Genomic DNA, 14,258 nt, shown 5'->3' with positions numbered 1-14,258 from the left:
TCAGTAAACTTTTGGCATGGTCAGCGATGGGGGGGGGGGGGCGGCATCATTGGACAAACAAGAGTTGAAGCTGTATTTGGGGGATTTGGATTCACACATTCGTGAAAAACATTTTAAAATTGAAATTCCAAATCCGTTAGATAAAAGCAGTCGTAAAGTCTTAGACAATATCGAATAAAGCTACAGTTTTATTTTAGTTTGAGAGGACCTGAAAGTGTTTTCGCAGAGTGGCCGAGGGCCAAATGTATCCGTGAACACCTCCCACATGTATGCACAGTTGGACAGCAGCTTGTTTTGATGTTTGACAGGTCTCTGTGGAAACTGAGCTTAGTTTTGTACAGCCGTCTGGCCCGCTGCTTAAGTTGTGACATCATCTTTTGAATAGTCACACCAGCTCTTAGGAAGCAGAAACAGAAGACGACTTAACCTCGAGGGACAGCTGTGAGCCCTGCACACCGACACACAACAACATGGCTTTTTGTAGTCCCGCAATGCTTGCACAATCTTCAGTCGATCACACTAAGATTGTAAACATGCAGAAGATCACACAGTGACTAAAGGGCCTGTGTTAATATAGCAGAGATCAAGGAAACGACGGCCGTTAGGACTTTTTGTAATATAGGCAGCCAGCTTTGAAAAAGCCGGAAATGCATTTTGGCTGGGATGACTGCACACTCGAGGTAAATGTATATTAACTTAGTTGTTTATATAATAAACATCTCAAATATGTAAGTCTAGAAAATATCACTTGATTACAATAAACGTGTTTGGAATATAATATTCTTCTGCTGAAGTTTTTCACTGTTGAGCTGACCTGAGAAAATTCTTCCAGTTGTTGTTGCTCCATTGACGAATGTAAATTTCCTAAAGTCAAAATCAGACTGACTAAAGCCATGAAGATCCTCGGTGAGTGGTTACCCAGCCTGCATCTCTTTCACAAATTAATGCAGAATAAGAGAAAAATACAAATGACAGGTTTTGGTAGCGATGGAACTGCTCTGCCCCCTGGTGGTCATAATGCTGACGCGGACACAACCTGCATTAGCAGTAAGTAAACCCTTTGAACAAGATGAATGGAAATTAAAATTTATACACAACTGAACATGGTTTTTTATCATTTACCCGAATTGAACTTGAGCAAATGTAAATTTAACTGGAATACGTCTCAGAATGTCTTTACTTCTTCTTCTTCATAATGTCAACAACAGACGGTGCCTTGCGCTTTACACCTAGGAGGAAAACGTGCAATAAATTTCACAAAGAACAGATATTTTGTAAGTGTGACAGACATCAACGACAATCACATTCATGTTTATTCTTTCCTACACATTTTATGCAATTACCTTGCTTTTTGCTGGGCGATCCAGCGGAGTCTGGGGACCTCTTGGCATAAGCCAACTTCATCCTCTGGATGTTCTTCTTGCTAATCACCTCATGCTGTACAATCGGATGCGGGTAGTCTTTACCCACAATGCATCCTGCTGCCTGTTGGACACTGTGTGGAGCTTTCCAAGGCTCATAGATATATGCAGGTGGGAACTTCTTAAGAAGAGGAAGGTACTTTCTTCACAGAAAAGCAAAAACAACATTATTTAAAATGACATAAATACGTTTTAAAAACATTGGGAATGTTGGGGTTACCATCTTACTTGATGTAGTCTCCATTTTTGTCCGTCTTCTTGCCAAATGCAACAGGAGAGTAGACTCTGAAGAACTGGTGGAAGAAAGTGCTGGCTGAAAGCCACTGCCAGTTTCCGGCATTTAAAGCCCAGTCGCCATCCAACAGAAGCTCCTCGAAGACCTCCATATGAACAGTACAAACAGTGTGGGTCAGGCATCAACGTCTGGATGTGCAAATCATGTCTGTTCTAGCAATTAACGCAAACTCATTTACACACCCTCTGGCCTTCCTCCCAGCTGATCCAAAGGTCTCCTCTGGTGAGAAAACAGGCAACAGCATGCCTGGCGAGGTGGTGGATCCAACCCTCCTGCCTCAGCTGAGTCATGACGGCATCGATGAAAGGGAAACCAGTCCGAGCCTTCAGGGAAATCAGGAACATATTTAAAAACTTCTAGCATGGGTAAAATTAGATTAACTCTAATTAATTAAACAGCGCCGCTACTAAATTATCCTGAAAACGCTTGTAAAAGCATATTGTCTCCTCTTTTTATTTATTGTCATTTCATTAGTATTTCAAAGAAGTCAGTACCTCTCTCCACGCAGCCAGATACTCAGCGTTTGTGTCCCAATCCACCTGCGTACAGACAGGGTTACCCTCCATCCTGTTAAAGTTAGGGATGCCCACGCTAGCGGTGTAGAAGAACTCTCTCCACAGGAGCTGGCCATGCAGGGAAACAGGAGGATCTGAATGCTTCTTCTGTAAAGAAAAGACATGCAATACAGTTTGATGGGGTCAAACTATAAAGTTAGGAAATGTTGGAACCACTGATCAACAGCAGATCTTATTTTTCTGAAGTTTCTTTATCTTAAACCAACAGTTATTCTTCATTATACAGTCTCACTGCCAACAAAACCTGCGTGTGTGATGACGCTCACCCCCTGATAGACGTCTGTCAGCCTCCACCAGAAGGTCCGTGCAGAAAGGCAGCCAAAAGTCACATAGGGGCTGAGAACAGTGGTGCTGGGGCTCAGTGAGTTTGGTGACGTCTGTGGCTTCTCAAAGCTACACACCCATTGCTGAAGTGAAAACATACGTGCAGCGTGTTAGACCAGACATATCTGTGTGCATGCATGTCAGAAGTCTGAGATTCAGATAAGGATGTTGGTTTTATTTCACAGTGGCTGATGGGTGACACTGCAGCATCAACAAAACACAGGCATGGAGCTGAAGTACCGTTCTTTTCATATGTTCATCTAGTCTCCTCAGAGCTTCCTGTTCACCTCCTGGGAACAGCTCCTCTCCTGTAACAGCTGTTTCATGGTGCAGCTCCTCCAGTGAAGGGATCCCATATTCCTTCTCATCGGTTTCTGAACAAGGAGTCTTAACATCTTTGACAGGAGAGAAATCCCAATTAATCACTCCTTGAAATTTTGACATTTGAACTCACTGGTTTTGGTTTCATTTTGACAAAAAGTTATTATAATTCAGTTGTATTGGGGTCTATGAGTAATAATTGTAGTACCTTTCAAATCTTCTATGGTGGGTGCAGGGATTGGCCTTTTAGGAGGACCAAGAGTCTTCACTATGGCCTGCATGCGGTTATATGTAAGGGGAGCCTTCCCGTTGTTTTCCTCCATAATCCTATGAAAACATGTCAGACCAGATCCTCAAAAGAAATCATTTCAAACAAATATTTCCAAAGTAACTAGAAAACCTAGAGTGTGTAGCTCCACTGACATAGCTTACATGAAGATCTGAACAACAACTCATAATCGTGTCAACATGAAGTCCTGTAATGATCCTCCAGTAGATGATGACATCAATATAGGTTAAGCATGAATACCTTGATCTGAACACATGATCAGTGTGAGTAATACCTGTCAGTGTCATAAAGAGTGTGGGAGATTTTGTAGATGACTTCAACTCCACGTTCTTTGGCCAGTGTGGTCACTGCTTTGTCCCGACTCAGACTGTAGGGCTCGGTGTCGTACTCGTAGGTCAGCTTGGTTACTTTCCACTGGTTGATCAGATTAGGAAAGATATCTTCTGGTTTCCCCCTGAGGACAAACAGCCTGACAGAGTGACAGCATGAATAGAACAGCTGCAGAACAACCAGCGAGTGGTCACAGACAAGACCTTAACAAATGTCATAATATCAATCAGGATTTTTATTCTAACATGTTCTTTTGTCTTAATTTTCTCAACTTGGATGTGGATTTATTCAGTGTGACTCTACCTGGAGTTGAGTTTCCTAAGGCTACAATCTAAATCTTGGAGAGCTCCAACGAGGAACCTCCATCGGTTGATGCCGACACTGCTGTGGAGGTGAGGGTCCAGGATGAACACTGGGTAGAGCTCCCTGCAGTCCCTCAGAGCAGCCATCAGAGCCGGGTTGTCATGCAGCCTGAGTCCCTTGCGGAACCAGTGTATGCATGAATGAGACATGTCTGTATATGTGCAGATTTTATCCACCAGGAGCCCTAAACAAAAAAAAAATGGGGGGGGGGGGTGCAAAAATGCAATGCAAAAGTTTGTTTGGGCTGGATGCCGGTAGTTTTTAGTTTCAATTTTTCCTATCGAATCAAACTCGATCCGGTAAAAAAAAAGATATCAAATCCAAAAGACACCCGTGAAGAGACTTCACTTCGCGTTTTTTAGGGAATAGAGTGGATTAACAAAACTCGACGCGGCAGGAATAATTCTCTTCGGTGGTATGGAGCCTGCGTTTGATAACCTGCACGTTGTTTCGTTACAAAACCAGACGCTGCCTACGTCAGCTGTTAAATCAGCCAATGAGAGGAGAGCTGGTGGAGGCCTAAGGCGTCCACCGGCAGTTCGCCAGTCCGAACACTAGATGTCGCTGTAGTTTAGATGATAGGTAAAGTTTACCGCCGTGTGGCTGACTGCTAGCGCTTCTTACGTCAGCGAGGTTGGTTTCGTTGTCAATAGAATTGCGGCTTTTCTGAATACCTACGTAAATAGCGTGCGCTGTATGTAGTAATACATATAAAACATGCTCGTGGACAGTATGTATGGAAATACACCAGCCATGTACCAGACTGGGAGTTTACGTATAAATACGTATTTTCAACCTCCATCCACATCCAGCTCATCGTAGCTCGCCGTGATCGTATAGTGGTTAGTACTCTGCGTTGTGGCCGCAGCAACCCCGGTTCGAATCCGGGTCACGGCAATGTTCGACATTGTCACGGCAGATGAAGCTGTTCTTTTCTTTTTTCTTTTTTTTATTTATCGTAAATGATTTGCAACCTAACGTCGTGGCCAACATGCACATTTGGGTTTTTTGTCTCATGGATTTCAAAATCAGCTTCACTATGAGGGAATGAGGATGAGTCTGTGTGTGTGTGCGTATGTGTGCGGGGGTACATGAACCTAATTCCACCAACTCATCTCTTACATTTGGGACTTCATGTCTCAGTTTTTGTTCATGCTTCCTATAACCCTCCTCCTGGGCTGCTTATAGGTGCAAGAAAATAAAAAAAAACATTAAAAACAAAAAAACAAAACATAAGATCGGTGCGTTTTTGCGCTGAAAGTGAAGTTTCCTTAAACTTTCACCTGAACCACCACATAGGATGCTGTGCATCAGCGTCATCCTCCAGCGTGTTAGTATTCCCAACCATGTGGCTTCAGTCACGACGACCAGCAGCCTATCGGAATCCCGGCTCCTGTCGTCAACTCATTGAAGGCAGCCCCTCACTCATCGCTCAGTTGGTTGACACACTCGCCATTCACCATCCGCATCCCGCCCAGCAGTAAAAAAAATAAAATTAAAAAAAATAAAAAAGGCGGCATGGCAACGGTGAGGAGACGTAGGGGAGAAGGTGTGGTGGTGGGGTGACAAGCCCGACCGGACCGGAGAGAGGACCGCAGCAGCAGCACCCTCTTCCCGCGGGAACCTCGGACGCTGAGCGCTGGAAGCGATGCGCCACCGACCCGCACAGCCGCTGACCAGGTGTTGGACCAGAGGACAGGATCGCCGTTAACGTCACCGCAGATCAAACTTGTGTGTGTGCATGCAAGTGTGTCCTTTCTCCCCTGGTCCCGTACCCAGACGACCGAGAAAATGCTGAGCCGGCTGATGAGCAGCAGCATCAGGAGCTTGGACCGGGAATGCAACTGCACCGTGAGGCTGCTGGACGACTCGGAGTACACCTGCACCATCCAGGTCAGTCGGGATCAACGTGTCCTGCGTGAAAATCACCTTGTGGAGGACGGGCTGTCGGCACATATCGTGGCGGGGATGGTGTCATTCCATCATCCGAATGTCCGACTGTTGATTTGGGGTTTATTGCCAGACGTATGTCATCCATGGGGCTGCCGACGTTACCTGTGCGGACACGTCATGACCGCATGTGGTGTGCACCGCGATTGCGTAACGAACGATTGAAGGATTATGAAGGAGCACTGTTTTGGAAATGTGGGAAATGGGGAATAAGACACAACAGTGCGATCGTGTCTGCAGCTGCATGCATGCATGCATTGATTTCAATGTAGTGCAAAATGAATCTGGATAATCTGATTTCAGTGGAGTGCTCAGAGAGGATTTCTGCATCATTGGCAGCGGGAGAGGGACCAGAGGCACAGCTTTTTGGTGTGTAAACAGATGCTGTTTATTTGAAGCACAGATTGGTCAGTTTGCCCTTCAGATTGACCCTGCTTTGATTACGGTGTACCAGATCCCTCTGCTTCTGGGCCCCCGAATGAATGAATGAATGAAGAAAGAAAGGTGTCTCTTTTATCATCTATGACAAAACCTTATATGTAATTTTGGCAATCAAGTGAATTCACTTTAAAATCACTGATCCAACCTTTTTTCTGTACAATAAATATTGAAGTGGTTTCACAAAAAGCCAGGTTTGGAGGAGATCATCCGTTTCTTAGTAGCTTGTTGAAAATTAGCTGCGCAAACAGTGTGTGTTCATTTATTCCACCATTACAATGGACTGGAGTAGAGCTGCACTCCTATTCAAGAATACATTTATTAAAGATGGATGTTGGAATGTTTAGGGTGCAAAAAAAGACAAGTTCGTTGTTTCAGTGCCACTGGGATGTTGGTGTAGGAAACCAATCTCCTTATTCTCGGCGTTGGCCTTTAGAGGCCTGTTTCTACTGCTACGAGCCCGTCGTTGGTTTTTTATTTTCTATTGATACAGGTGCCTCTACTCTACTTAAGGGTTACCTCTGATTTACTTGTGTTCCCTTTAATGGTAACTGACTGTACCTGTTTTATTTGATTATGTGGTGTAGATCAGTATCCTTTGCCTCTGCAATAGAGTTACTTATTCAGCTCCCTTTTACTCTTGTAATGCCAAATTTATGCTGCTCATTGAATTAATCAGCCACTCAGTGAGTATCCAGCAGACTTGCTTTGGAGAATGCCTCTTCATTTCTAGCATTGTGTCTCAGAAATCAATAGTGCATTGATATGGATGAAGGTGAGACATGACTATATCATTAGTAAACAGATCAAGAGTTTATAAGTGACAGAGTGGAGGAAGCAGTTGATTAACGTCTTTACCTCGTATCAGTCAATGTGTGTTCATGTCCCTGCAACGTCTTTAGAGCAGCTGCATCATTCAGGAGTCTGTCGGCTGCATCGTCTAACCTGCTCCTTTGAGTTGCTTGTGCTGCGTTTGATGATTGTTACTCAGTGGGATTCCATTGCTACTGAATCCGGGATGACAGCACACAAAGACCATCACCACCTGTTCGTCCCGCTGATGTGACAGCAAAGACAAAGCAAACCTTTCAACATGTTAAAACTTAAGGTGGCGGTGCTTAAAGGACGGGTGAAGCGATATTCACATCAGTCTGCAGCTATTTGTCCCGGTTTGTCCTTTAACCAACTGTTGTTGTTTTAACTTTAACCAAACATGTTTTTTTAAAGAGCTACATTTAGAAAACTAATTATTTTCACAGTGTTAAATAATGAAATACAGTGCGCCCTCGTTTCTCGTGGGTAATATGTTCCTGGAACCACATGCGATTAACAAATTCCTCAATAGAACGACAAACTATTTATCTTATTATTTACGGTAATTTAAACGTTTATGAACCCTCCCCATACTGATATTAAACCACCACCTATCTGTATTACCTTTTCCCCACACTCTTATCGACTGTTAAAAGCCGTTTTGTGACTCATGTAAGTCCGAGACTCACGGAACGTAGCGCACTTCCGGATGCCGTCAGCCAATAGAATGCACGTACGGTATCACGTGACTGCCTACCAAAAATTCGCGATGAGGTGAAGTTGCGAGCGTTGATGCACGAATGCGCGAGGGCGCACTGTATACCATTATACTGTATTACGCTGCGGTGCTCTTCATCTTCTCATGAAGCACTGGTCGAAGTTGATCAACAGGATAGTCGGGTTAATCGATCCTCCAGTGTTGACATCACATCACTATTTACTCAGAATGGGTGAACATGACAGGATGAATAAAGGTGAATATGTCACTTCTCCGCTGCACGGAGGATGTTATATTGACATTATAATTAGGGTGTGATTGTAGAAAATAGGATGTCTGCCTTCCTTCCCTGCAAACCCTGGAGATGTGGCCCAGAATAAAGGAACCCCACGGGGCTCATTGATGGTCATGTGCTCCATTTAGCTCAATTAACCTTCACCTTGACCTGCCACTGGTGTACTGGAATCACATCATAACTTAATGATGGTGGATATGACTTTCATAACTGGAAAAACAATCGGCGACAGGCAGCGTGGAGTAGAAAAGGTGAAGGAAGAAAAGTCTTTTTATTTTTTATTTTATTTTTTGAAGATGGTCTGTTGTTATAGATTGATGACATTTGATTCCGTACAAGAATAAAGCCGAAATATCCGAGAAACACGTGCTGTCATCTTGCACTGGTGATGTCATTTAGCGCTGGAATCTGGCACAGTAATGATCTGGTGGTGGATCTGATCATTATAAGGACTACCTAAATGTCAGCAATCTTTTGGGGGAATAAAAATCCCTGTGTCCTTCAGGGGGGAGAGGCTTATGACCTACTCTGACCTATTGTGCCACCATCCACCATTGAAAAGTCTATGTTTTACTTTTGGAAAACTGTTATGTCATCAGTTTTATATCCAGACCACATTTCTAACATTGATATGGTGCAGCAGAACACTTACCTCACCCATCAGCTTGTCAACCTTAAAGGTAGTATCCTCACACTCTGTATCTGCTGCCCCCCCATTGCCACGCTGAGAATTTTGCTGATTGATACGTCATAGCCCTTGAAACACGGGAAGTCCTATATTCATTGATTTCTCCTTTCATTTCAAAACTATTCAGCCCTCAAGGATTTTCAGAGGCCTCTCACCACAATTCAATCCCTCAAAGCGTCAATCCAGGACTGGTGTAGGATTTATCCAGCAGAGAGTTTGGCTGGGAGGGAATCGATGAGGCTGTATTATGGATTATATGGGTGGGTGTGGAAAAATAAGCTGTAGACAAGCAGCTGGATGTAAGGAAAAGAAAGCACAGCAGAGCCAGAACCCCAACTGGTAAATGTTCAGTTGTGTTGTGTTGGTGGTGATTATCAGTGGAAATGTTCTACCTGGAATCCTAGAAGCGAATTTGAAAGCCAGGGTTTTAAAAGATGGAGAATGATGCATCACTGAACACGACGTGTGGAAAACCATCACAGTGGACACATCCTCCACATTAGAAGGAGTTGATTTTTTTTACCGTCAAATTTGGTCAGAGTGGAACCTTCCTTTCTATGCACTGCTCCTTAGAGTTGATCAGTGCTCAGAATGGGAAAGTAATAGAAAGTGATCCAATTACTTTTTTTTTTTAAATTAAAGTTAAGAATTTATGATTGTAAATGCAGCGTATAGATTCAGCACACATTTTATTGTAATTAGAAATGGTTGATTACGTAACAATTGGGATTTCATAAACTTGTAAAGTTTTAAAAGAAAAACTTTCCTCAGACACGTCTCCACCCATCTTCAGGAAAACATCTTTTCAACCATTTCCATAAAAAAACAAGACCAACAATTGATTGATTTTCATGATACTATATTTTTTGTATAGCACTTTTACCCTGAAAGGTTTTGAATCATGTAATCATGGTTATAAAGCTCTGGGTTACCATCAGTCAGCAGTATGTCACTAGATTCTGCCCCACCTGGTGTATAAATAGAATCTACTGACTTTGTTTTAGTCACTTTTTACTCAGTAAACACAAAATGTGGATCAGCGTTCACCATCAGGGTCAATCACATTGATCGCCTCTCAACAGCGCACAAATAAAACTCATCATCTGAGGAAGGACCACTGCAGCCAGTCAGGGAGTAGACTACTTTGTTCGATGCCATTTGTTCTATGTCAATGTTCGCTCCATGAACCAAACCATGTAGTTCAATGACTGAAAGCAAGATAAATGGTAGACTAGCATTCCACCAGAATAGATTCTTCATCACTAAGTGGTTCAGGCATTTGGCAGCGACTCAAGTCCTACTGTCCACTAATGAAATTAAGGCTGTTCTTTTGAAGCCAAATGCAGAAGTTGGAAAGGGCTCCGTCTGTTTTGCATTGCCAATGCATTATTTAAATTGTCTGCTCGTGTCTCCTAAGTGGTCTCTTTGCATATCTCATATTGTTTTCTTCTTACTGCTAAAATTGGAAGGGAGGCTGTAGCATAGTTTGTTTTCATGTCTGAGAAGGTTTGCTCTCTTTTTGCTTTCACACTATTATAATGGTAAGTCCTACATTTTCTTACATTTTATCCTTATTATAGTTTTTAGATTGTCTAAATTATGTCAAAAACTTTTTTTTTGTGGCTGATCAGTATTTAAATAGTTCTAATTCAGTTCAACATTCTTGACATATTAAAATCCACTTCAAGTGTCAGGGAAGATTTTGGCTGTTGAAATTGGAGTGATAGGAAATTGATGATACTGAACATATTTCACATCCTAGATTACCAGCTTAAAAAAGTATCCATCCCTTGAATTTAACAGCTATTTATGCGCTCTTCACCTGCCATAATTGCAGTAGGGGGTTTTTTTATAACTCACCAGGCTCTGACATTGCTCTGGTGGAGTTTTTTAGTCCGATCTTTCATCAGATTTACATAAATGCAACCAAATTGGGGGTTTGTAAGTGGGAGCAAATTCTTCGTGGTTCTGCTACATCGCAATGAGGTCAAGGTCAGGACTTTGACTAAGCTACTCCAAAACCTTGTATTATTATTATTATTACTACTACTATTATTATTCTGAGCAGTTTATGGATTGATTTATTCTTTTGTCATCATTATCATTGCCTTGTCTTGCTGTTTCATCTGTGATTGAGCTCCACCTCACAGACTGCTGACCTGACACGAACAGAGAACCAAATTCAAGCCTCCATCATTTTACGACAAGTTATCCTGACCCTGAAGCAGAAAGCCAACCCCCACAGTATTACACTTAAATGTAATATTCCTTTTTTGAGGAATATTCCGCTACATTTGGTTTATGCCCACATTCCAAACCATTCGACTTTCGACTCATCAGCCCATGAAATGTTCTACCAGCTCAGAGGCTTTTCTTGACGTTTTGTGGCAGTAAGGTCAGGGCAATTTTGAGTGGTTGAATCAGATATAACTTGACTTTTTTTACTTGAGGTTTGAATAAATTTCACACATCCAGACACATCTCCAGTTACCAGGCCACATTCTATAATCTGGTCCATGCTTTGACTCGAACCAGCCACCTTCCATTTCCCACATCAAGTCTGTGGAAAATGAGCTTCATATAGTGCCAGAAAACGTGTTGCTTGAGTTGTAGGTTTTCTGTATGAGGTTCCATGTCTTTCTTTCTGCTTACACTATATCTGATCTGTGCCATATAGGAGGAAAAAAATCAGAAATACTTGCATCAGAGTAAGCACAGCCTAAGAGACTTGGGTTATTACAGCACATGTGTCAAACTCAAGGCCCGGGGGCCAAAAGTGGCCCCCCACATCATTTTATGTTGCCGCGAGAGCATAAAAGGTCAGAGTATCTAAAATAAGTCTAAAGTGTGCTTTGACCAAAACTACATTCCCCACAATTCAATAATTCAGCCCATTTTAACTTGTTTTGCACAAAGTTAAGGAGTAGTTAGATTACATTTACATTTTTGCTTCTGCCCCATTCTAGTGATCATGACTCAGGAGGACTTTGAAAGTTCAACTCAAATTTCTACTTTTTGATAGTAATTGTTAACTCTTTGCTTACGAAACACTTTTGTAGCCATGAATCTTCAATTCATATCTGTATCTCATCAAGTTGTGAAAATTAAGTCGTATTTTACATATATTTACATTTTATATTATATTATATCTGCAGAAATATTTTGGCCATTACACTTTACAGTTGTTAAAAACTCAGCATAGAAAGGACCCCGAATCATAACATTCAAGAGAACACAGCAGAACATGTTTGCCATATTGATAAGTGTTTCTCAAGGTGAAGGTCGGCCTGCAGCGGTACACAAACGGTTCTCTCTGAGCACGGAGAGCTCCATAGTGAGGTCAGCAGATCACCGGCTTCTTTATCAAGCAGCATCAGAAAGAGCTACAGAGTATAGCAAAGATTATTCTGCAGATTCTGATCTGTTTTTACATTCTGCTCTACGTCTCTCTCTTTGTCTAAACCTTTCATTGTGTCTGGTTCTACTTTTTTTGTGCTTTTTCTACAATTGGCCCCTGAATTCCACCCCTCTTTTATTCTTTCCCTTTGATTTCTCTTTTTCTTCTTTCTGTCTTTACAGCTGAACACAATAAGGAGCTTGCCCCGCCTGAACCCGACACCCAATACGATACAGCAAAGACACGCTTTACGTGACACAGCAGTCTAAATGCTGGACGGATTTCACTGTAGGCTATAGGTGGTACAACACGTTAGCAGCTGAAAACGCTGGGGTCCAACCCCAGTGTTTAGTTCAGCACTAATTCTGTGTATAATAGTGAAGAAATTTGATTTTCTGGTTTTACCATCTCTTTTTTAAGTCACCTATTTCCCACATAACATGACCACAGCATCACTATTTAAAACATGTTTCAACCGACACCAGGATGGATTTTTTTAATTTAAATAAGATATAAATATGACACGACATGGTCATTTCAAGGGACAAACACATTTCAAAAGGGGCTTGTGCCCCTTTGCTCCACCCCTGAATCTCTCCATGTAAGGAGGCCATGCTAAGTGCGTAGAAAGGGTAATTACCACCCCATTGTTTCACCCTGGTGACAATCACAATTTTCCACACCACTTTGTGTGAAAATATGCATTTAAATACCCTGCACATGGCTCCATTTAATTTTCTAGCTGAAATGTAATGAAATGATGTTATATTTGTGAGGCATCACAGGGCTGGTGGGTTAAGATGGGGAAGTGAACGGCATCCAGACTCTAGCTAAATTTCCCTACAGTACTTATGACATCACTTACAGCAGGAGATTATGGGTAAGATTACCACAGAAAATGGTCTGAGAGCTGGATGTGTGGCTATATTTCTCATTTTCACAACATTTTTTCATGTATGACATGTACTGTAGGTCTCTATCCACAGCAGTGAGCCAGGCCACGGTAGGATGTGAGGTAGTACAACACGTCCTCAGAATGCTGCAGCAGACCCAAGATTAGTAGAATAAATGCATATATTATCGTCTCTACGCCCAAAGTGCTCACCCTTGCTTAGGCTCCAGAGCAGGGAAGTCTCAGGCTTCAAAGTAATAACACGTCATTTTTTTTTGTTCACACTGGAGAGCTTCTCTCTTTGCCTTTCTCTTTCTTCTTCTTTAACGTCTGACTTGAAAGCGGAGAGGGTTATTTGGTGGAGGCAGAGGCTTGCTGTGGAGCTGAAGACGTCAGACATCATGAGCGGTTCATCTGACATTCATCTGTGTAGACGAATGTCAGCCATGCTGAAGTGGGAAATCATTCTGTCATGATTTTTACTCAGACATGGGCCTCATGCGTTATTCATGATCCTGTTCCTCCTGGCTCCACGCTATTTAATCACAATGCTAATGATGTTTTCACTGTGTTTGGGTTTTGTGTGCTGTGTGGTGGTGTTTCGGAACGTGTCAGACTTCACGTTTGTTTTGGGGTTTGGTTTTTTTTGTTCCTCTCTATAATATTTTTTGTCAATTCACGCATAATTAAAATATAGCAACAATAATGCAGCTGATGTCCTGCTGCAGTATACTCTGTATACACCGTCCTGCCTTAGGAAGAGGAAGTGCACTGGACAAGAGGAAAATGGAGACGTTACACCACAGAGACGAGAGTAGTGACTCAAGGAGTCTCACAAGGGCAGTACACGGTGTCTGCTAGTTGGCTTTGCAGCAGAGGAACAAAATGCAAGCATCACTATTTAGTGATGAGAGTCACACACACACACGTATGTGTGTGCGTATGTGTGTGTGTGTGTTGTGTGGTTCCCTGTTTTGCCATCTCTGTCGTGCCAGGGTGAGTTCCAGAGAACTACATGTATCTCTCTGCGTATGACTAATCCGTGTTCTAATCAACTCCATATTGCTTTGTCACTGAGGAGACCTAATCACGTCAGTAACGTGGACGTTTAAATGCATGCAGTTTTTGCTTAGCATGTAATTTGTGTGT

At 42.4% G+C, this 14,258-nt stretch overlaps 2 protein-coding genes and 1 non-coding gene across 3 annotated transcripts in view; 2 read left to right on the top strand and 1 right to left on the bottom strand.

The window, feature by feature from the left end:
* Window positions 1-163: 163 nt before the first annotated feature.
* cry5 (cryptochrome circadian regulator 5) lies at window positions 164-4,067 on the bottom strand. Its single transcript, XM_068317699.1, has 10 exons — window positions 3,859-4,067; window positions 3,500-3,694; window positions 3,145-3,263; window positions 2,856-3,010; window positions 2,558-2,698; window positions 2,211-2,378; window positions 1,899-2,039; window positions 1,650-1,801; window positions 1,344-1,564; window positions 164-1,229 (listed from the first exon to the last, which is right to left on the bottom strand). The coding sequence occupies exons 1-10, from the start codon at window positions 4,065-4,067 to the stop codon at window positions 1,177-1,179; spliced, it is 1,554 nt and encodes a 517-aa protein (XP_068173800.1). The 3' UTR covers window positions 164-1,176.
* A 676-nt stretch (window positions 4,068-4,743) lies between these two features.
* trnah-gug (transfer RNA histidin (anticodon GUG)) lies at window positions 4,744-4,815 on the top strand. The gene has a single exon. It is a non-coding gene; the product is annotated as a tRNA-His (tRNA).
* Window positions 4,816-5,709: 894 nt separating this feature from the next.
* Window positions 5,710-14,258, top strand: part of LOC137596428 (FERM domain-containing protein 5-like) — a 39,175-nt gene continuing 30,626 nt past the window's right edge. The window contains exon 1 of the mRNA XM_068316958.1: window positions 5,710-5,811. Within this exon, the coding sequence (XP_068173059.1) occupies window positions 5,710-5,811 (102 nt within the window). The remainder of the gene's footprint in view (window positions 5,812-14,258) is intronic.

Source organism: Antennarius striatus, chromosome 1 (genome assembly GCF_040054535.1).
Source record: "Antennarius striatus isolate MH-2024 chromosome 1, ASM4005453v1, whole genome shotgun sequence".
NCBI classification, from domain to species: Eukaryota; Metazoa; Chordata; class Actinopteri; order Lophiiformes; family Antennariidae; genus Antennarius; species Antennarius striatus.
Note: the sequence above shows the minus strand (reverse complement) of the source record. Positions and strands in the feature narration are given on the sequence as shown.

Coding starts and splice junctions, on each gene's coding strand:
- cry5 (XM_068317699.1), bottom strand. CDS start 4,067: ATGTCTCATTCATGCATACACTGGTTCCGCAAGGGACTCAGGCTGCAT. Junction 2,379..2,557: donor TGACAGACGTCTATCAGGGG/GTGAGCGTCATC, acceptor TTTTCTTTACAG/AAGAAGCATTCAGATCCTCC. Junction 1,565..1,649: donor AAAAATGGAGACTACATCAA/GTAAGATGGTAA, acceptor TTTTCTGTGAAG/AAAGTACCTTCCTCTTCTTA.